Raw genomic sequence first — 22,143 nt, 5'->3', positions numbered from 1 at the left:
GCAGCAATCGTCCTCCCCGGCCTCATGTGAAACCATGTGTCACCTACTGTACATGCATAGCCCCTTCCCCAATTAGTGTCTATACCTCCGACGCTAGAATGTATAATCTAAAAAACTGAAAAGTTAATTCACTTCAAAACACAAACAAGGTAGTTCCAGGGACCAAAATCACTGGGCTGGGGGGAGGAGGCAAACCAAGTAGACAAAGACTGAATAATGATGAGGCACATAAGGGTTTCTGTTTTGTTTTTATCCCCCCGCACCTTAAAAACTAGGTTTGTATTTCTGGTCAGTTTCAGAGTGGCAGAACTCAGCAGATACTCAGTTGATACTCTATCAGCCTGGTCCCCATCTCAGCTTACCTCCTTCCCATAAAGATAACATTGTACAAAACTGTATTTGCAGGAAAAAAAAATAGTTAAAAATGAAGGGTGTGTACAAAAGTGGACACAAAGCCAGAACTATCAATATAGGGGAAAGCCTTATCAATATCAAAGAAATGCTAATGCAGGTAAGAACCAGAAGCCCTGATCGGGCAGCTCTGTGAGTTTGCTGGGAGAGTCACAAGGTTGTGAAGGTGAACTCGCTTGGCAGGGGCCACCCCAGCAGCTGCCGCACCCTCTGCGCCTTCTCAGTCTGACCCGGTGACTTGGGACACCTGTGGAAACCTCCAAGATCAAGCTGGCCGCTGCCCTTTGTCACCACCGCCACCACCATCAACAACACACTTGACACGGGGCCTGGCATGCGACAACCACACTGGACTTGGAGGTCACAGGACCTCAGGGGCTATTCACATGTCTGACCTCGGAGAAACCTTTAAAGCTCTTCGGTCTTGTTTCTCTTCTGCAAAGTAAAGCTAATAGTATTTCTATCACTGCTGTTATGAAGCAAGTAAGAGAATATATGTGAAAGCAAACTATAAATCTCCCTATATAAACCTAAGAAGTTATGACCATTCATTTAATAGAGAAACACCCACATTCGAACTCCTACTATATGCCAAAGAGGTTCTGGGGATAAGGCTGTGAACAAATCAAGGTTCATCTGCTCACGGAGCTAAGTCCAGTGGAAGAGAATAAGAAAGTAGGTGTAAATGCCGGGTGGTGATATATGTTATGGGAAAAAAACCCAACAAGTTAAACACATGTGAAGTGAAGAGGGACGCTATTGCAAATAGCACAGTTGGAAAGGTCACTGTGATGAGGTGAGCAGAGACCCAAATGGAGGGAGCAGGCGTGGACCACCTGGGGGAGGAGGTGGCTCTCACAGGACAGGCAGCAGGAGGGCACTGAGATGGCAGCAGGCTTGAGGCATCTGAGACAGAGAGGCCACCACGGCTGGGACAGCACTGTGCTGGCCTGGTGCTGCAAAGGACACTGAAGACACAGGGGCTGGACATTCTCTGGACTAGTGCCCTTATGAATGCGGAGACCAGATTGGGTGGCTTAGTCGGTTGGGCGTCTGCCTTCGGCTCAGGTCATGATCTCAGGGTCCTGGGACTGAGCTCCGCATCGGGCTCCCTGCTCAGCGGGAGTCTGCTTCTCCCTCTCCCTCTGCCCCTCTCTCTGCTCAAGCTCTCTGTCTCTCAAAAAACAAAACAAAACAAAACAAAAAACCAAATGAATCCTTTAAAAAAAAAATGGTATCAGCAACTAACAGCACTCACTATGAGCCAGATGCTGCCCCCTGTACTTTTACCGACAGTAGTTCATGAAATTCTTACAAAGCCTTATTGCCCCCACTTAAGAGATGAGAAAACAGTCCAGTTACCTAATGTGCCTGAGGTCACAAGGCTGGTAGGGCAGGATGTGGGCTTGGGCTGCTTGACCGCTGAGGCTACCCCCTCCCCACGGCACTGATGGGCATTATGCAGTTACTGCGGAATGTGGGCAGCTCAGACGGGGGACCGCGAAGGGAGCAGGAAAGAGGACCAGAGCAGCTGACAGATGGCAGACTGGGGAAGGTCCCCTTGGGAGCCACTCAGCAGCAGATGAAAAGAGTATTTGAGGAAGGTTAGCCAGTGACAGAGGAGAAGGAGGAAAGCGAGAGCAGGTGCAATCGTCCAGGGGGAAGGTGACTAAGGTCAGGGCTAGAGTAGGGCCCAGAGGGATTAAGTGAGACTAGGAAGGTAGAGAACCAACTGGACCTTCATACATCATCTTCTGGAAGCTCCAGAGAATTTGCAGGGTGACTTTGTTTTTGGCAAAGTCCTTTAGGATATTACCCCTGCTTACAATCCTACAGTCTTCCAGCTCTTTGAGGGTTTAATGCTGCTGACCTTACTTCTCAACCTACTGGCTTAAGAGGGTTATTAAAGTCGTCACTCCCAAACTCTGCTCATAGCTTTAGCTAAAAGGTCTGGAAAGCCACCTCCTACTGACCCTTCATCTTGACATTATTCCAAACAGAGATGGCATTCGGGCATTTCAGTCACAGAATTTATTACTACTAGAAATTCTGAGGATAAGGTAAATGAAGGTTTTCAAACTTACAATTCTAAAAACGGGACAAGAATCTTCATCCTATTGTACTTTGTGAAATCAAAATCTCTTTTCTGACAAAAGAGGAGACATTCATGACTTTTTCAATCTGAATGCAGTTATTAAATCTTAACCCTTCCTTCCCCTTTCTTAAGTACCTGAACAAACAGCACAGTGTAAGAGAGCAAAACCAACCAAACAAAAACCAAAATGGGAGTAAAAAACTGTGGCCTTTGCTCTGGTTTGATCACAGAATTAGCTGTGCAGGTCACAGCCTTTCTGGGCAGAGGTTTCCTCACTGGTAAAAGGAGAGGGCTGGCTCAGGTGACCTTCCCAGCTCTATGACCCCATGATCTGCAATGATCTCTTTCTTTCCTCAGAGAGATAAAAATGAAAACAAAACAAAACAGGGAAGTGATGAAAATGTTAAAATAATGTATTAGAGGAAAGACCTCCAATGAAGAACAGAACTTCTGTCCTGGTTATTTTTAGAACATAAGCTGCTTAAAGACAGGGACTGCTTTCAACTTATTTCCTACACAGTATTTGAAAGAAAGACGGCACACGTGGTGGGCAGGGCAAGAGGGGGCTTCCCTCAGTTCTGCATGTGAACAATGGACCCCCACGCAGGGCGGCACTGGCTCCACAAGGGGATCCACAGCTGGCCTGGCCTGCCACATCTTTCATGTCCTACTGACTTTTATTCACGGTGGTGCCACCTCACCAGATGTAAGTCCCGCTCAGAGAAGCACCTAAAGACCAGCCACCAGCACTCTGTCTGGCCAACAGGGGGATAAAGAACTTCGTGGCCCTGGCTACTGCTGGCACTGTGGTGGCTGGATATGGAGCTCAGAGTGTCTGAGACTATGGGATGGCAAACAGGGAGGTACACAGGGACTTTGCAGTTGGGCCTCAGGAGGCTGGCAGTGTGGCAGGCAAAGGGGACTGCCCGCCACGCATATATGAGCAGAAACCAACAAAAGCTCACTTGCTAACAAAAGCAGCTAGATGGCACAGAGTGGAGGGTATGTGGAGTTTGGGAAAGCTTCCATCAAAACAACCAGGAGTTGACTAAAATCGACAGTGGCAGGACTCTTCTGGAACAATTACAATCGAGGCCTCCTCCCAGGGGCCCCCTATTCACATACAACTATTTCCAAGGTAGAGGAGAAATGGCAACAGTCTCCTGAACCACTACCGGCAAGCCAGCTGCTTGCCTGATGGTCTCCACTACGGATTAAGACGCAACTACAGTGGTGCCTGGGTGGCTCAGTCGCTAAACGTCTGCCTTCGGCTCAGGTCATGATCCCAGGGTCCTGGGATCGAGCCCCGCATCGGGCTCCCTGCTCGGCGGGAAGCCTGCTTCTCCCTCTCCCACTCCCCCTGCTTGTGTTCCCTCTCTCGCAATCTCTCTCTGTCAAATAAATAAATAAAATCTTAAAAAAAAAAAAGACACAACTACAGAGTCCAACACTGTGTTGCCAGCACTGTGCCGACTCTCTGGAGCACCGAGGAGGGTGGAGGGGTACAGGGCTCGGGGGCAAGCTGGGGAACAGAACACGGCAGCCTCTCCTCACTCCTGCTCTGGCCTCTCCTCCGATTCTGCTCTGGCCATGTTCCTCTGTTAAAATATCTCAGGGACTGTTCGGTGCAGTGAAGAAAGCGTCTGGGGCTCCCACTGCCCGAGCCCAAGCTCTGTCCTCCTCCCTGTCCCTGGGCTAGACCTGGAGCTCCGCTCCAGACTTCAGGCTCCTCACAGCACTGGGAGCACCACAGGGCACTGATATGCTGGGAATATGTAAATTAGGTAGGTATCATCGACAGGTATGCAATGACTCATCACCGAAGCCTCATTTAATCCAGTTAAAATAAAGGAAGATTTTAAGAACATGGGAATAGCACTCTCTACAAGGATGCTCAGTGGTCATCTCTGCCTCCTCCCCTTGCCCTTACCTCCATGCCCCCTCAGGCACTTAAGCACGCTCTGAAGCCTCCTTGTCCCCTTCTCTAGGAAGCCCTTGGGCTCTGCTCTCTATCTAAAATGCCCTTCATCCTGTCTGTGACCACCCATACATATCCCACCAGCCTGTGAAGTCCCACTACTCCAGAAGATTCCAACCTCCATTACCTGGTCCCACTATCTGACCATACATTAAGCAGCTCGATTCTCTGCTGTTCAGCACTTTGTTCTAGAACTTTCATACTTCACCTGTCACTATTCCAAGTCTGAACATTTCATTTATATCCTCTCACCAACACTTAAACATCTTGGGGGTAGGAACCATATTATACCTGTACCACCTCCACAGAATTATGTACTTGTACTATGCTAGACTCGTAATAATTACTGAAATGTATTCTCCCTTTTCTACTCAGAAAAAGGGCTGACTACAGAGGGACACTGGAGAAGCTATTTAAGGCTTTTGAAGGTATGTACTATCTTCCCATCAGCGAATGGCTTCAGTACAGAAATGCCAATATGTATGTACCACTTTACACCGACTGGGATGGCTAAAATGAAAAAGGACAAGAAGGGTTGGTGAGGATGTGGAGAAATTGGAACCCTCATATATTGTTGGTGGTATATAATATAGTACAGCCACTCTGGAAAATAGTTTGGCAGTTCCTCCAAAAGTTAACTGTAGTTACCACATGACCCAACAATTCCACCCCTAGATGTACACACAAGAGAACTGAAAACATATACCCACTTCAGACTAGTACACGGATGTTCATAGTAGTCTTATCCGAAGTAGAAACAATTCAAAGGTCCATCAACTGATGACTAGATAAACAAAATGTGGTCTCTCCACACTAGGACTATCATGCCATGAAACGGAATGAGGTACTGCTACATACCACAACACAGATGAACCCTGATACCATTATTAGGTGAAAGAAGTCAGATACAAGAGGCCACTTATTCTGTGAGCCATTTATATGAAATGCACAGACCAGGCAACAGAAAGCAGATTGGCGGTTGCCTGGGGCTGGGGTGAGGTGGGAATGAAGAGTGATTGCTGATGGATACAGGGTTTCCTTTCAGGAGATAAAATGCTTTGGAATTAGACAGTGAAGATGGTTGTAAAGCCTTGTAAATTTGGTGAAAGCCACTGAATTGTATACTTTAAGAGGGTGAATTTTATGGTTATGAATTATATCTCCATTTTTTAAAAAGCTAAAAGAAACAAACAAAAACCTTGACACAGAAATGCTAGTAGGCTGCTACGATCCTCAAACTTCAGAATATACAAAACCCACGTGGGGTGATGATTAAGCTATGGATTCCTGGGCTTCCCTGACACCGCCACAAAAGTGACGGCTTGACAGATTCCATGTGGAATCCCGTAGCCTACATTTAATCCGCACACCAGGGGATGCGGATCCAAGTTACTAGCCTCGAAGCAGGTTTCTCAAAACACAGGTACTTAAAGAAACTGTAATTTAGAATCAGAAGAGCACATTCGGGTCCTGCTCCTTCCTGGTTATATGACCTTAGTCAAGTCATGTAACCTTTCTACTCCTGAGTTTCCCTAACTCTAAATGTAAAGAAGAACATCTTCCTCCAAGAGACAGTGTGTGTAAAGTGTCTAGTAGGGTACGTGGCATATAGTTGGTGTGCCATACATGTTGGTGAATCCTAACCAGCTGCCAAGTCCATTCAACAAACACTGTCAAGTGACTATATAATAGGAAAGGCCCAGTACAAGAAGACAGTGATTAACAGAACAAATTTTGAAAATAATCACTTACTGGATTTTGCAAAATATGAAGCAGACGTTAAAAACCAAGCATCGCTGTTTGCAAACCATTTAAATTAGTGTATCATTTTCCATACCCCTGACAAAGTAAATTTGGGACTACATCAGGAAAAGCAAAAACAACATCAGGCATTTGATGATTATAAAGAATTTCTAAAGGCTACTTAAGTAATAAAAGCAATACCTGTACCGTACTTTATTTTTTTTTCTTTGTGTCTTCTCTCGCCAAGCAGAATGTAAGAAATGTCAGGTCACCACGCCTGTTCTCTTACATCCCCAAAGTGTCTCCCTCGTTCCTGGGGCAGATAGGAAATCCTCTGTAGGAATGTACTTAATGAAACAGTGCGGCCTTTACCTTCAGGTCACGGTGGATAATAGGAGTTTTGCACTGATGCAGGCGGGCAACAGCTTCGCAGGTATCACAAAATATCTGAAGCACTTCATTCTCCGTAAAACCTGTTTGCAGGCGCTGGTTCATCAGGTTGACCACCTGGCCTCCTGCAAGGGGGCACAGAACAAGCGAGAGGTTAGCAACATTCAGACTCACTACTTACCCAAGACAATGAATGGCTGTCCACAGAGGAGCAACCTGGACAGAGGTGACTGGCTGAGCCACGACTGCAACCCAAGTGTCTTGATTCCCAGACCCAGATTCATCTTCTTACAATCCAGGTCCTTCTCTAATGCATCAAAACCAGTTTACTTTATGAAGTACTCCAGACGTGGGCTGCCTTTGTGACATCTTCAAGATCAGTAGAACTGACAATCTGGTCCTGCTATAGCCGCTTGGTTACACTGTCCCCGTTTGTATGAGACAAGGCCACAGGTTCAACCTGCCACATCTTTTAGTAAGAATCAGACTGCACAATAGACCCCAGGAGCAGGAAGAAGACAGCTTTATAGTCTGTACTTTAGGAATGGCTCGGTTTCTCTGGCTTCACTCACTACTTGCTGCCGAGGATGTAGAAATGCTACACCAATATTTCATCTCCAGGACCAAAAGACTGAGGACCTCACTTACACAAAATTATCCAGATCCCCAGATGCTCCCACTGCCTTGTCTCGAAACATTTTACCATGCAAAAAGGAATGGACAGGAGGAAACAAACTGTCAAGTTCAAATTTGGTAGTGTCTTATAAAATCAGCTTAAGAGTTGTTACAGAGTAGGCTGAAATTACTGGTTAACATCATATTTTGGGGATTAATAACATATTTAATTTATGGACAGTATCTTTAAAGGCAAGGAAAATGTCAGTGGAAGTAAGGGTGATTATAAAACAGGGCACCAAACAGCGAGGCAGTGACCCAAGCTTGTAAGTGGCAGTTGCTTAGGCCAAAAAAGTCAAACCTCCAAACTGGTTGTGTGAAATGCAGTCAGCTCTGAATCAAGTCATGCTACAGTCTGTATTTCCCAAGATAAATGTTGCTTGAAACTCCAAGCTTTCAACTACTTAACTCCACTGTTCACAGCAGCATCGTTTGAATATAGCCTTACTGGAAATTACAGCTCAAAAGCAAGGAGAGGAAAGGTCATTTCCATTAGACGAAAAGGATTATTTTCCCCTATAACACAAGGATGGAGGTGTGGGTGGAGAAGAGAACACATGAGGGAGGGAGTGGGGAGGCTGAATCGTTTCTTCGGTCCATCTGGAGTTGGGTCTTTATTATGTGCCTTCATCGCTTGTTTTAAAGCATCACAAATAACACATTCATTCTCACCCTCATCCATTCTCATTCATATACAAGCACCAAACCTTCCTAAAGCCAACAAAAGGGGAGTTTTGTATTATCTACCACTTCAGATTGTTTGCCGTAGTAAGAATAACCAAGAGGTGAGAGCAGGCTCTGTATCTTTCTTTGCACATCTTTAAAAATAGAACAACATACATTAGGGCACAATGCACATTAATTGAAATGAGCCCCATGCCCTTGACAATCAAAGTGCCAGAGCAACGGGAGCTCAAGGTGTGGGTCATATACTTACCCCTACAGAAGTCCATCAGAATGAGCACTTCCCATACATCACCACTGCTCACATTGTTGATACTGGAGTCAATGTAACCGACAATGTTCTTGTGCCCCGATAGGTCTCTCTATAAAGAAGAGTTGAGAAATATAGTATGAGATACAGATACCAATAGAGACAGAATGAGCCCGTTGGTTCCATTAGCACAGATAATTTAAATGCAGATGACCTTAACTGCAATGAGAGGTAAGACTGAAGAGGGGGGTCAAGAGCAGGTTTCCAGTGGTCTCTGAGATTCATGGCCAGATCTTCAGTAAATGCTTCTACAATCCTACTAAACCACAGCACTCGCCTGAACAAGATTCTGGAATCTGATGCACACAGGGTGCTTGCTTGTTCGCTCCATCAGTGCTCCATGTAAGCCAGGAGCAAAGGCGCCTATCTCCAGAAGTACTGCAGAGAGTGTGAGCCAGACAGTATGAAGTATTTAAACGTGTGAATTTTTAATTCAGAAAAATGAAACTGGTGGGGTTTTTCCCTGGTTGTAGATACACAAGTGAATTCAACATGACTTTTAAATTGTTTGTACTGTTTTTCTCCCTTTAGGAAATATGTGAAAAGAACAACTGCTTTACAAAGTTTTGAACAGACTACAGTGGCATCCAGACCTAAACATTTTGCTCATAATTAAGCCTTTCAAGCCAACCAAATGGAATATAAGACGGGTCATGTTTCCAGCTCTCTGGTTGGAACTGCATATGCTCTCTCAGGGCTGCTTATGGAATTCACTTAGTCAACAAATGTACATTAAGCACTTCCTATGTGTCAGGACCCATTTAGGCCCTAGAAGTTGCCTCACACCTTGGTATAGTTATTTCAACATCCATAGAGGCAAATCTTTGTAATGATGATGTTTAAAATCCAATGTCATCAAGAAGTAAGTTGGGGAAAGAAAAAGTGAGCAAGCTGGATAAAAGGATTTTTGCACAAATACAAGATTTAAAAAAAACTCGTTTTAATAAATTGTTTTACTTTTGTTTAAAAAAAGGGGAGGGGAGTGGAAACATAAGTGGTTCTGAGTCACCAGACAAACATGACAGTTCAGGCCATAAAAACAGTAACTACCTCTACACAAACTAGAGATTTGGCTGCTTAGAGTGACATATAAAGTCTCTTTTAATCTGAAATTATATAGCAAAACAAGAAGAAATCTCATAGTATCAAAAGAATATACCTGAACCCTGAGCATCAAAGTTAAAATTCATTAGAACTTTCCTGTGAGGGAGGGAGTAAGAATGACTATTGCTTCAGAAAGGTAGACAAAAATAAAAATGTGACCGCTGGAGCTGACAGTGGGAAGTCAATGGAGCCCTCTGCAAGAACAGTTTCAGAGAAGGGATGGGATGGGGGCTGGGGGGAGGGGAGAAATGGACTTGCAAAGAGTTGAGCACATAGAGCTGGTGACTACAGATGAGTCTTCTGGAACATTCTGTGCTCCAGAGAGGAACAGCATTGCCAGAAGGAATTAATTCTCAGGATGAGAGAGGCCTGAGCATGGGAGAGTGGAAGGAGCCAGGAGCAGAAACCTTCAGCATACAGGAGAGGACGAAGGTTAACTGATGGAACCTAGTCCTGCAGGAAGAGAAGGCGGGGACTGGTCTTAGAAAGAGGAGCCGAAGGAAATGAGGATGGATATGCATATTGGTTTACAGCTGGAGAAAAGGGAACTTCAGTGAGTTCAGTTCTATTGTTCTGTTTCTGGTAGAGAGCAAGACCATGTTTGCAGTATAAGGGAATGAGAAAGAAGCTTGATGAGAGAAATAAAAGGCTTAGAGCAACTACTTTGGATAACAAACAAAGGAGATGATGAGGCAGAAAAAGCAGTCTCTCGAGCTCTGCACAACAGAACGTGATTTCAGGGTTCACGTCGCAGAGGCCCGTTCTTCCCCCTGCTTTTTACTCTCATCACCAACTCTTCAAAAACTTGATTTCATTTACACAGTCGAGGAAGGAGGAAGAACTGGAGAGGAGTTCTTGAAGCCAAAATAGAGCAGAAGATCATGTTCTCCAAATGTTCACAGGCGGAATGAAAGACTAATGTTTCCACATTAGTAATCTGTCTACATTTAACCGTTTAAAAAAGAATCAGCAATGCTACCTCTGATTTGTCTCACCCCAAGAGGAATAATAAAGAATCAGGATGGGAAAAAAAGCATTTGACAGAGCCAAGAGGAGGTCAAGAGCTATTAGAGGACCCAAACTGGATAATTAACATCTGCAGATGGCATCCTACAACAGTTGCCAAGCTGTTTGCTGATCAGTTCAAGTCCAAATTCCTCTTCATTTTGTCTTCTGCAGAGTTCCTGAGAGACGTCCAAGCAGAAAAGATCTCCTTTGGAGGGAGACCACGGCACTTACTTAACGACCTGATGATGCAGCAACATCTCAGATTTTAGAGTAACACCTCACTAGTCTGCAACTGATGGAGAAGATCGATTTGAATGGCTGTGAAACGCAGAAAAGGTCAAGAGAAAAACTTACTGCAAAGTGAGACTGACTCACACTGAGGGTGCCACTGCCCAGTTTGCAGCAGCAATAGGCCAGAGGAGGCCCAAGCATTCCCTGGCTTTCATTAAAAGCACAGTCCCAGGCTTGGAGAACAGAAATGGACATAGAGGTATGGGACAGAACCCACACGGTACTGGAGCTCAATTACTCGGGAAAAGGCAGGATATAAAGAGGATGCCTTGATGCCCTTGGCTACAACTATTATTTGGGGTACACTGAGATAAAAATCTATATGATGAATATAAGCCAAAACCTGATTTTCAGGGGAGTGAGAAATGTTCAGTTAAATTATAGATCAGATCAGTTTATATTACATGATTTAAACAGCGATAAGTCTAAGGAGTGTGTATTGTCATTTTAAACTTTATTTTTATTTTATTTATTTATTTTTTAAGATTTTATTTATTTATTTGACAGAGAGAGACACAGCGAGAGAGGGAACACAAGCAGAGGGACTGGTAGAGGGAGAAGCAGGCTTCCCGCCAAGCAGGGAGCCCGATGCGGGGCTCGATCCCAGGACCTTGGGATCATGACCTGAGCCGAAGGCAGACGCTTAAGGACTGAGCCACCCAGGTGCCCCTAAACTTTATTTTTAGATTAACATTACAATTAACATTAACAAACTTTATTTTTAGATTAGAGTACTGACATAAACGTGCTCTTAGAAGACCTGCTTTATTTTATTTATTTATTTTTTTTTATTTTTAAAGATTTTATTTATTTATTTGACAGAGAGAGACACAGTGAGAGAGGGAACACAAGCAGGGGGAGTAGGAGAGGGAGAAGCAGGCCTCCCGCCAAGCGGGAAGCCCGATGCGGGGCTTGATCCCAGGACCCTGGGATCATGACCTGAGCCGAAGGCAGACGCTTAACGACTGAGCCACCCAGGCGCCCCAGAAGACCTGCTTTATTAAGTAGATATTTTCAATGATTTGTAGTTGCCTTATTAATATTAATATTAATATTAATATTAATAATATATTTAACTGTTTGTAGTGCTAAAAAACTTTCTTCATAAATACATGCAAGAGCTGCCATTTGAAAATCATGCCTTCAATCCAGATCTTACAGGTTATCACAAATCTCAAGTTTATCTGGGGTCCTAATTAATGATGCTTGTAGCACAAAACAGTATCCTATCCCTATCTTCAAAATTCCTACAGCAGGAGGATTCCTCGTTAAGAATCTTGAGGCCTTAAGGGAGGACTTAATCCCTAAGTACATCTATAAAAACCTTTATTATATAAGTTCAGGAAAACAAAGAAGATAGCATTCTAAAGAGCATATTAATAACATGTCACTCACCTCCCAATAGTAAAAATGAGTATGGTATATAACTAATTTCCCTATATATTTGCTCAGGTCACCCTTCCTTGGAATGTCAGCATGATACCTGCCAATTTCCAGTATGGATAGCGCTTGCATTTAAAGAGATTAAGTTTCCAAAGAGATAATTTACCTGCTTTGACCCTCCATTCAAATATTCAATGTTTTCTGCTTTTATGACTTATCACTATTGCTGCTTATTTCTGGGATCACACCAGGGTTCCACAGACCCTTTTAAGCAAATTTCAGCTTCTTTTTAACTTAAAGGTGAAGGAATCCAGTTCTAAGGCCTGAAATTTGTTTACTTCTCCTACTGGATGCTTTGTGAAAGTCTTCTGCCTACTTTTCTTTGCTCCTTTCCCCCTCAATTACTCTGAATTTCCGTTATAACTCTCTTCACAAGGAGTTATTCACAGGCACAGTAAAACATCAAGTCCAGTACAGCAATGAAAAGAAACACTGTGAGATCTAGGCTGGCCCTGGTGTTCAATGAGGGCCAAGGTATCTAAGCTTCTGCAACGTAAGAAGTCTCAAATATTACTCTCCTTCCCATACTCACATTGACTCTCCCTTTCCTGAGTCTTACTCATTAATTAATCCTGTACTTACTGAACAGATCTTTAAAGTCATCTAAAATCTGATTTAGAACAGTGCTGCTCAAACTTTAATAGGCATATGAACCACCTGGGGATCCTGTTTAAAAGCAGATTCTAATCCAGTAGCTCTAGGAAAGGGCCCAGGATGTTGCTCCTCAGTGGCATTTAAAGTAGGAAAGATCTAGAGCAGCACTACTCAAAATGTGACCCACAAATATGTGCTGGTTAGTAAACTGTTACCAGCCCAGAAGGAGATAAGAAGCTTGTTCCAGGACATAAATCAATTAACTAACCAAGCTGACTTGTTTCTTTTCCTAGTTCCTTGATTTACATTCTGGCACAACATCCTCTGAATAGCACCCATACGTTTACAGCCAATTGATTTCTTTTTTTTTTTTTTTTTTAAGATTTTATTTATTTCTTGGACAGAGAGAGACATAGTGAGAGCAGGAACACAAGCGGGGGGAGTGGGAGAGGGAGAAGCAGGCTTCCCGCTGAGCAGGGAGCCCGATGCGGAACTCGATCCCAGCATCCTGGGATCATGACCTGAGCCAAAGGCAGATGCTTAACAACTGAGCCACCCAGGTGCCCCCAGCCAATTGATTTCTGACAAGGGTGCCAAAACAAGTCAATGAGGGAAAGATCAGTCTTTTCAAAAAATGATGCTGGGACAACTAGATTATCTTCATGCAAAAGAATAAATTTAGATCCCTACCTCATACTATACACAAAAATTAATTCAGAATGGACCAAAGATATAAAAACGCCCAAAAGAAAATATGCACACAAATCATCATGGTGTTGGATTAGGTAATAGTTCTTAGATATGACACCTGAAGCACAAGCAATCAAAGAAAAAAAAAAAAACGGATAAACTGCACTTCATCAAAATTAAAAAATTTTGTGCTTCAAAGGACACTATTAAGAAAATGAAAGACAGTGCAAAGAATGGAAAAAAAATATTTGCAAACCATACACCTGATAAGGATCCAGTATCCTGGCTATATAAAGAACCCTTAAAACTCAACAATAAGAAGACAACACGATGTAAAAATTGGCAAAGGATCTATCTGAATGGACATTTCTCCAAAGAGCATTACAAATGGCTGATAAGCACATGAAAAGATGTTCAATGCCATTAATCACTTGGAAAATGCAAATTAAAACCACAATGAGATACGACTCCAAACCACAAGGATGGCTATAATTAAAAATATAAACAATAAAAAATGTTGCCAAGGATGTGGAGACTGGAACCTTCATATATTGCTGGAAGAATATAAAATAGTGCAACTCCTGTGGAAAACAGTTTGGCATTTTTTCAAAAAACAGAGTTACCACTTGACCCAGCAATTTCATCCTTGTGTATATACCCAAGGGAAATGAAACATCATGTTCACACAAAAACTTGTACACAAATGTCCTAAGCAGCACTATTCATAATGCCCAAAAGTGGAAACAATCCAAATGTCCATCAGGATAAACAAAATGTGATATCTACACATGGAATATTATGCAGCCATGAAAAGGAAAAAAATACTCATACATGCTATCACATGGATAAATGAGGCACTCATCCATGCTACAGGATGGTTTAACCGTAAACATTATGTTAAGTGAAAGAAGTCATAAGAGGCCATGTATTAGATTATTCCATTTATATGAAAAGTCCCGAATATACGCCAGAAAGTGGACTAATGGTTGCCAAAGACTATGGCAAGGGGGTCATGAGGAGTGACTGCTAACAGGGACAGGTCTCCTTTGGAGATGATGAAAAAAAATGTTTTGGAGTTAAATACATGGTGATGGGTAAATAACCCTGTGAATATACTAAAAATTACTGAATTATATTTAAAAGGGTGAATTTTATCTCAATTTACAAAGAAAAGTAATATGACGAGCTAGGGAAAAAATAAACATACAAGGGGGAAAAGAAAAAGAAAACAAGGTCCTTTGAGTAGCACTGATCTAGAGCAGTCAGGCAGCTCAAATCGTAATCCCTGCTAGAGTCTTTTGACAAGCAGTTTTCTTACAATAATGTCACTTCTTTGGACCCTCACCCAACTGCAGACAGCCTGTATGTACTGCTGATGAGTTATTCCTTACATCCAACTGGAAACTTCCACCTCTTGTTCCTAGACTGTCCTCTTCAGAGCAAAAAGAGCAAGTCTTCTTTTCCACTTTCTAAACAATTGAAATATTATTATTTAGACTCTAAATCTTTTCTTCTCTAGGTTAAATATACCTACTTTCATAGACATGTTTTTTAGTTGCATCACCACTTAAATGCTTCACTTTGCCTATATCCCTTTGACAAGAATGGCCCCAGGAAATGAATGGAATACTCCAGATATGGTCTGACTCATGCAGAGTACACCAGCATCATCACCTATTATTAATTTTATTAATGTAGCTAAAAATGGCATTTTTTTGGCAGCTGCATTACACTACACATTCGTATTGAGTTAATTGACCACTAAAATACTTAAGTCTTTTTCCATTTTACACTGCTTTAAATCTCTGTCTTCCCAGAACTATGCTTGTAAAGCTGTTAAAATAAAAATTCAAGTGTATGACCTTGCCTTGTTATTTCACCTCATTAGAATCAGTCTATTGCTCCAATTCATAAGGATCATTTTGGATCCTGATTCTATTACCCAATGTAGTGGTTATATCTTCCAACTTCATATTAGGTAGATAACTGATAAGTGTGTCTTCTCTTTAACCAGGTTATTTGCCAAATATAAAATAACATAAAAGTAGTGGTGAGCCATACGGCTTTTTTCTTAGAAGGCATCCTCCAAATTAATATCAAACCACTGGTCAGAAACCATTATACACAGTAGTTATTACTACTGGAATCCAGCCTAGACTCTCCAACTTGCTCACAAATCTCTGGTGAGTGTCCTTACCCAAATGACATAATCCATAGACACGGGACCTAGTGCACTCTCCTGAGCTTCTTATCCAGAAACCTTCCCAAAGAGGCCATGATGTTGGTATGACATGGCTTGCTATTACCCAACCTTAAAGTTCTTTGGATCTCTGCTTACTTATCCAACGGACTACAAAACAGCTTAAAATTTTATTTTATTTTTAAAATAAGTAATATACTAACATTCAAAAAGAAAAAAAAAAGGAAATTATTTTCTACTCCAGTACTCATCACCTATAGGAAACACTCCCTGTTTCTTTCCCTTTCTCCCATTCACCCTCCCTCCCTCCCTCTCTCCTCTCTCATCCTTTCAGTGTTTTGTTCAGGCAAATCCAAACAGTATGTATTATGTATGTGTACACACACACACACACACACACAACACACCTTTTCTTACACAAAAAATAGCATCAAAGCATCTTTTTAAATAATCTGTTCCAGATTCTTGTCCCCCATCAATCCTGATGTCCCTACTGTGCACAATCTACCTTCCTCTCTTTTAGGAATACAGAAACATTTTCCTGCCTCAAATCTTCTGATATCTCTTCTGTTGAAAGCAAGTCTTCAAACGTTCACTGGTGGCAGCTCAGTGTCCTCACTATCAAGCTCACTGCAGATGTAATCCATCTGGGCCAAGAAATGTGAACACAGAACAGCACTTGGCACATCTTGAGCTTGAGTTCTTATCCCTCTAAGTCTGAAGAAAATTCATCTTTTCCTGCCTGTAGGTAAAGAAATCTGAAGTCCAAAACCCAATTTCCCATTGTCCATCAGAAACCAAAATCCCTTTGGTTCCATCAGGGCCCACATCCCAGATGTTATCAAAGGACTCCTACCATACTCTGGTAAATGGTACACAACATATGTCAAAATCAAATGTCTCTAGTGAAACCAGTAACCATTCTTGAGTTTGGGTGGGTGCAACACGCAGATCCTTAGTCTGCTGTAAGTGCAGAGAGAACTCTGCTGCTTTGATCCCTAACACACAAGCCCTAGCATGTTATAAAACATGTTACCTCCTCTAATTCCTTTCACAATTCTGACACTGTGTGAGAGAGGCAGGGTTAGGGTATGCCCTCTATCTGACAGAAGTCTGAGCCTAGGAGGGTTAAAAACATCACATAGAGCTTTTGATTAAAATGGCAGGAAAAAATTTTTTAAGTAAGTTGAATACTTGCTTTTATCTCTGCCTCCTTCTAAAGCCTTACTAAATGATGTAAAGAGTTTGTTTTTTAAAAAGCACAAACTGAAGACTTCCATTTCCAGGAAAATGGAGTAGATGTGCTTTTGCCTATTCTTCCTTCTAAGAACAACTAAATACTTTGGACACTAGTATAGATTTTAAAGATATCTTTTTTTTAATTTATTTATTTGACAGAGAGATAGCACAAGTAGGCAGAGTGGCAGGCAGAGGGAGAGGGAGAAGCAGGCTCTCCGCTGAGCAGGGAGCCCGACGCGGGGCTTGATCCCAGGACCCTGGGATCATGACCTGAGCTGAAGGCAGCTGCTTAACCAACTGAGCCACCCAGGTGCCCCACTAGTATAGATTTTAAAAAGCATAATAAGAAGGGTCTGAAATGTGGACAGAAAGCAGCCTGACTAGAAACTTTGGAACCCAATGAATGAAACGGTGGTGAGCTGCCTGAGTTTTCTTTTTGTCCCATATATCCCAGACTAGAAACTGAAGCAACTGGTGAGTTAAAAACACCAATGGGTGTAGACAAAAAAAGCCCCAATAAAAGCTTGCTCTCTCAGGGCGCCTGGGTGGCTTAGTCATTAAGGGTCTGCCTTCGGCTCAGGTCATGGTTCCAGGGTCCTGAGATCGAGCCCCGCATCGGGCTCCCTGCTTGGCGGGAAGCCTGCTTCTCCCTCTCCCACTCCCCCTGCTTGTGTTCCTCTCTCGCTGTGTCTCTCTCTGTCAGATAAATAAATGAAATCTTAAAAAAAAAAAAAAAAGCTTGCTCTCTCTAGCCAAACCCAGGAAAAGGGCAGCCTGGCAAGACAGAAATTCATAGACACTAACTACTCTATTCCAGCCAAAAATCACAGAAAAAACTGCAGCCTCTCCCTGCAGACATGCCAGCAAAAGCCAAGTGGGGAGCCCAGACTTCCATCCTCACACACACACTGTATCTATGTATATAACGCATTAATATGTAAAAAAAATATATAACATGAACATATAATACATAACAAATACATATGTAATATACACAGATACAATGTATAACTAATATATATATAACATTAATTAGAATATTTAAAAGTTATACAAAGAAATGGCCAACAAATATAGGAAATGATTCTCAACCTCACTAAGCATCAGGAAAATGCAAATCAAAATCACAAGGAGATAACACTTCATGCCTGTTGAGATGCCGTTATTCAACACACAGAGAGAGAGAGAGAGAGAGACACTAACAAGTGCTGACAAGGGTGTGCAGATATTAGAACCCTTGCGCACTGTTGGTAGAAATGTAAATTGGTACAGCCACTGTGAAAAACAGAAAATTAAACACAGAATTACCATATTACCCAGCAATCCCACTTCTTCGTGTATATCCCAAAGAATTAAAAGCAGGTCTTGAAGAGATATTTGCACATCCATGTTCACTGCAACATTATTCACAATAACCAAGGGGAAGAAGCAACCTAAACGTCCACTGATGGATAAATGGCTAAAGAAAATGGGGCATATATTTATAATGGAATATGACTCGACCTTAAAAAAGAAATCTTGTCATTTCTACAATATGGATGAACCATGAGAATATTATAGTAAGTGAAATAAGCCAGTCATAGAAGGACAAATATTGTATGATTCCACTTACATGAGGTGTATAAAACAGCTACATAAGTTCTAGAGATCTGCTGTATAACACTGTGCCAACAGTTAATAACACTGCACACTTAGAAATGGTTAAGATGGTAAATTTTAAGTTACATGGTTTTGACCACAATAAAAAAAATATTTTTAAATGTTAGAGTAAAATTAAAATAAAAATTTCAATACTAGCTTAAAAACAAAAAGAAATCTTCAAAATTTGAAATAATAATTGCTTAGTTGACAATCTATGCAATATATTTGAGTTGAAAATTTATACCCACACAAAACCTGCACACAGATGTTTATAGCAGCTTTTATTCATAGTTGCTAAAACTTGGAAGCAACCAAGATGTTCTTCAATAGATGAATGGATAAACTGTGAAACATCCATACAATGGAATATTATTCTGCTCTACAAAGAAATGAGCCATCAAGCCATGAAAAGACATGGAAGAAACTTAAATGCATTTTAAGTGAAAGAAGCCAATCTGAAAAGGTTACACACGGAATGACTGCAACTACATGATATTCTAAAAAGGGCAAAACTATGGAGACAGCAAAATAAAAATCAGTGGTTATCAGGGGTTGGGATATTTGGTGGGATCACCAGGCAGAGCACAGGCAATGTCTGGGGCAGTGAAACTATTCCATATGATACTATAATGGTAGATACATGTTATACATTTGTCAAAACCCACAATACAATATCAAACTCAATGTACAATACCAAGAGTAAACCTTAAAATAAACTATGAACTCTAGGGGATAATGATATGTCAATGTGTCAACTCCCACCTCAAGTACCTAGGAAAAGAAGAACAAAACAAACCCCAAGCAAGCAGAAAGAAAGAAATAATAAATATAAAAACAAAAATCAATGAAATAAAAAATGGAAAAATAGAGAAAATCAATTAAACAAAGCGATCGTTCTTTGAAAACATCAAGTGGCAAACCTCTAGCAATATCAACAAAGAAAAAAAGAAGATACAAATTACCAATATCAGGAATGAATCAGGGGATTTTACCACAGACCTGGCATACATCAAAGGATAATACAAGAATAACACTAACAACTAACTCTACCTGCATAAATTTGACTTAACTTAAATGAAATGGACCAATTCCTCAAAAATACAAACTATTACAACTCACCTAATATAAAGGATAATTTTAATAGCTCTGTAAGTATTAATGAAACTGATTTTGTAAATTAATAACTGCCAAAAAAGAACTCCCCAGGCCCAGATGGTTTCATGGAGAATTCCAACAAATGCTTAAAGAAGAACAAATACCAATTCTACAAAATCTTTTCCAGAAAACAGAAGAGGAGGGAACACTTCCCATCTCCCAACTCATGTTATAAAGCCAGAATTACCCTAATACCAAAACCAGAAAAAGCTTAATAATTAACTCCCAAAACTACAGACCATTAACCCTCACTATAGATGTAAAAATCCAAAATGTTAACAAACAGAATTCAAAAATATGTAAAAATAATTATAGACCATGACCAACTAGGGATTATTGCAGGGATGCAAGTTTGGTTCAATATTTGAAAATCCGTCAATATAACCGACCATATTAAAGCTAAAGAAGAAAAATCACATGAGCATATTAATCAACGCAGAGAAAAAATATCTGACAAACTTCAACACCCATTCATGATAAAAACTCTTAGAAAAATAGGAATAGAGGGAAATTTCCTCAAATTTATTTATTTTTTTTTTAAGATTTTCTTTATTTATTTGAGAGAGAGAATGAGATAGAGAGAACATGAGAGAGGGGAGGGTCAGAGGGAGAAGCAGACTCCCTGCTGAACAGGGAGCCCGATGAGGGACGCGATCCCGGGACTCCAGGATCATGACCTGAGCCGAAGGCAGTCGCTTAACCAACTGAGCCACCCAGGCGCCCATATTTTTTAAATCTATTTTTAAAAACTATAGTTAACCTCATGCTTAATAGGGAAAGTATTCTTTCCTCCTAAGATTGGAAAGAAGGCAAGGATGTCCACTCACCATTCTAACTCAACATAGTATTGCAAATTCTAGCCAATGCAAGAAGGCTAGAAAAGGAAATTATAGGATACAGATCAGAAAGGAAGAAATAAAACTGCCTCTCGTTGCAGGTAACACAATGGTCTATATAGAAAATCCTAAGGAATCTAGAAAAAAATTCCAGAACCAGGGGTGCCTGGGTGGCTCAGTTGGTTGAGCGGCTGCGTCCAGCTTGGGTCATGATCCTGAGTCCCAGGATCTAGTCCTGCATTGGGATCCCTGCTCAGCGGGGAGCCTGCTTCTCCCTCTGACCCTCCCCCCCTCATGCTCTCTCTCACTCTCATGCTTTCTCTCCCAAAGAAATAAATAAAATCTTCAAAAAAAAATTCCAGAAGTAGTAAACAAATTTAGCAAGGCTATAGGATAAAAGATAAACATAGAAAAATCAGTTGGTTGGGGCACCTAGGTGACTCAGTCATTTAAGCGTCCAACTCTTGATTTCAGCTCAGGTCTTGAATTCAGGATCGTGGGACTGAGCCTCATGTTGGGCTCTGCGCTCAGCTGAGAGTCTGCTTGAGATTCTCTCTCCCTCTCCCTCTGCCCCACCCCGCACTCCCACTGGCGCTCTCTAAAATAAATGAATGAACGAATGAATGACTGAATAAAAATGAATTGGTTTTTTACATACTAGCAATAAACACGGACACCAAAATTAAAAATCCAGTACCATTTATAACCATTCAAAACAAAACCAAAAACCTATGTCTAAATCTAAGAACATGTACAAAGTCTACCTAATGTCAATGAAAAAAGTCAAAGATACAAATAAATGGAGAGAAGCACCATGTTCATTTATTGGAAAACTAAACAGAAAAGATGTCAATTCTCCCCAAATAAATATACAAGTTTAATGGAACTCCTATCAAGATACTTGCAAGACATTCTGTAGACAAAAATTATTCTAAAATTTATGTGAAAAGACAAAAAAAATGGGAATAAGTAAAACAATTTTAGGGAAAAAAAAGTAGGAGGAGTCAGTCTGATTTCCAGACTTATTATAAAGCTACAGTAATCAAGGTTGTATGGTATTTGGTAGAGGGAAAGTCATATAGATTAATGGGAACAGAACAGAGGAGGGTCTGGCGATGGACCCTCACAAATATGCCCGACTGATTTCTGACAAACATATTCAACAGAGGAAAGATAGCCTTTTCAACAAAGGGTGCTGGAGCAAATGGATACCCATAGGCAAAAAATGAACCTCAATATAAGTTTCACACCTTACATAAAAACTAACTCAAAATGGATCACAGACTTAAATGTAAAACGTAAAACTATAAAACTTTTAGGAAAAAAGAAGACAAAATCTTCAGAATCAAGGGGTAGGCAGAGTTCTTAGAAATGACACCAAAAACATGTTCCACAAAAAACACAAAACCAAACCAAACCAAAAAAAAACCAGATAAACTGGACTTCATCAAAGTTAAAAACAAAACGAAACAAAAACAAACAGAAAGGTCTTAGAAATTAAAAAGCTTGACAAATAAAAAATTCAACAGGGTGGCTGGAATATAAAGCTGAGGAAATCTGCTGGAATGTAGAGGGGGAAAAACACCCAAAGATATGAAAAATCAAGGGGAGAAAACACAAAAAATTAGAAAATCAATTCAGGAGGACCAATATCCA

At 41.2% G+C, this 22,143-nt stretch overlaps 1 protein-coding gene across 1 annotated transcript in view; it reads right to left on the bottom strand.

Moving 5' to 3' along the window:
• The window catches only part of LOC118008016 (AP2-associated protein kinase 1-like), a 169,170-nt gene that overhangs the window by 64,673 nt on the left and 82,354 nt on the right, over positions 1 to 22,143 (bottom strand). The window contains exons 4-5 of the mRNA XM_035001382.1: positions 8,230 to 8,338; positions 6,600 to 6,742 (exon numbers count right to left, since the gene is read on the bottom strand). Of these exons, the coding sequence (XP_034857273.1) occupies positions 6,600 to 6,742; positions 8,230 to 8,338 (252 nt within the window). The remainder of the gene's footprint in view (positions 1 to 6,599; positions 6,743 to 8,229; positions 8,339 to 22,143) is intronic.

Source organism: Mirounga leonina, unplaced genomic scaffold, assembly GCF_011800145.1.
Source record: "Mirounga leonina isolate KUSES-001 unplaced genomic scaffold, KU_Mleo_1.0 Mir_125, whole genome shotgun sequence".
NCBI lineage: Eukaryota > Metazoa > Chordata > Mammalia > Carnivora > Phocidae > Mirounga > Mirounga leonina.
This window is presented reverse-complemented; position numbering and strand designations above follow the sequence as displayed.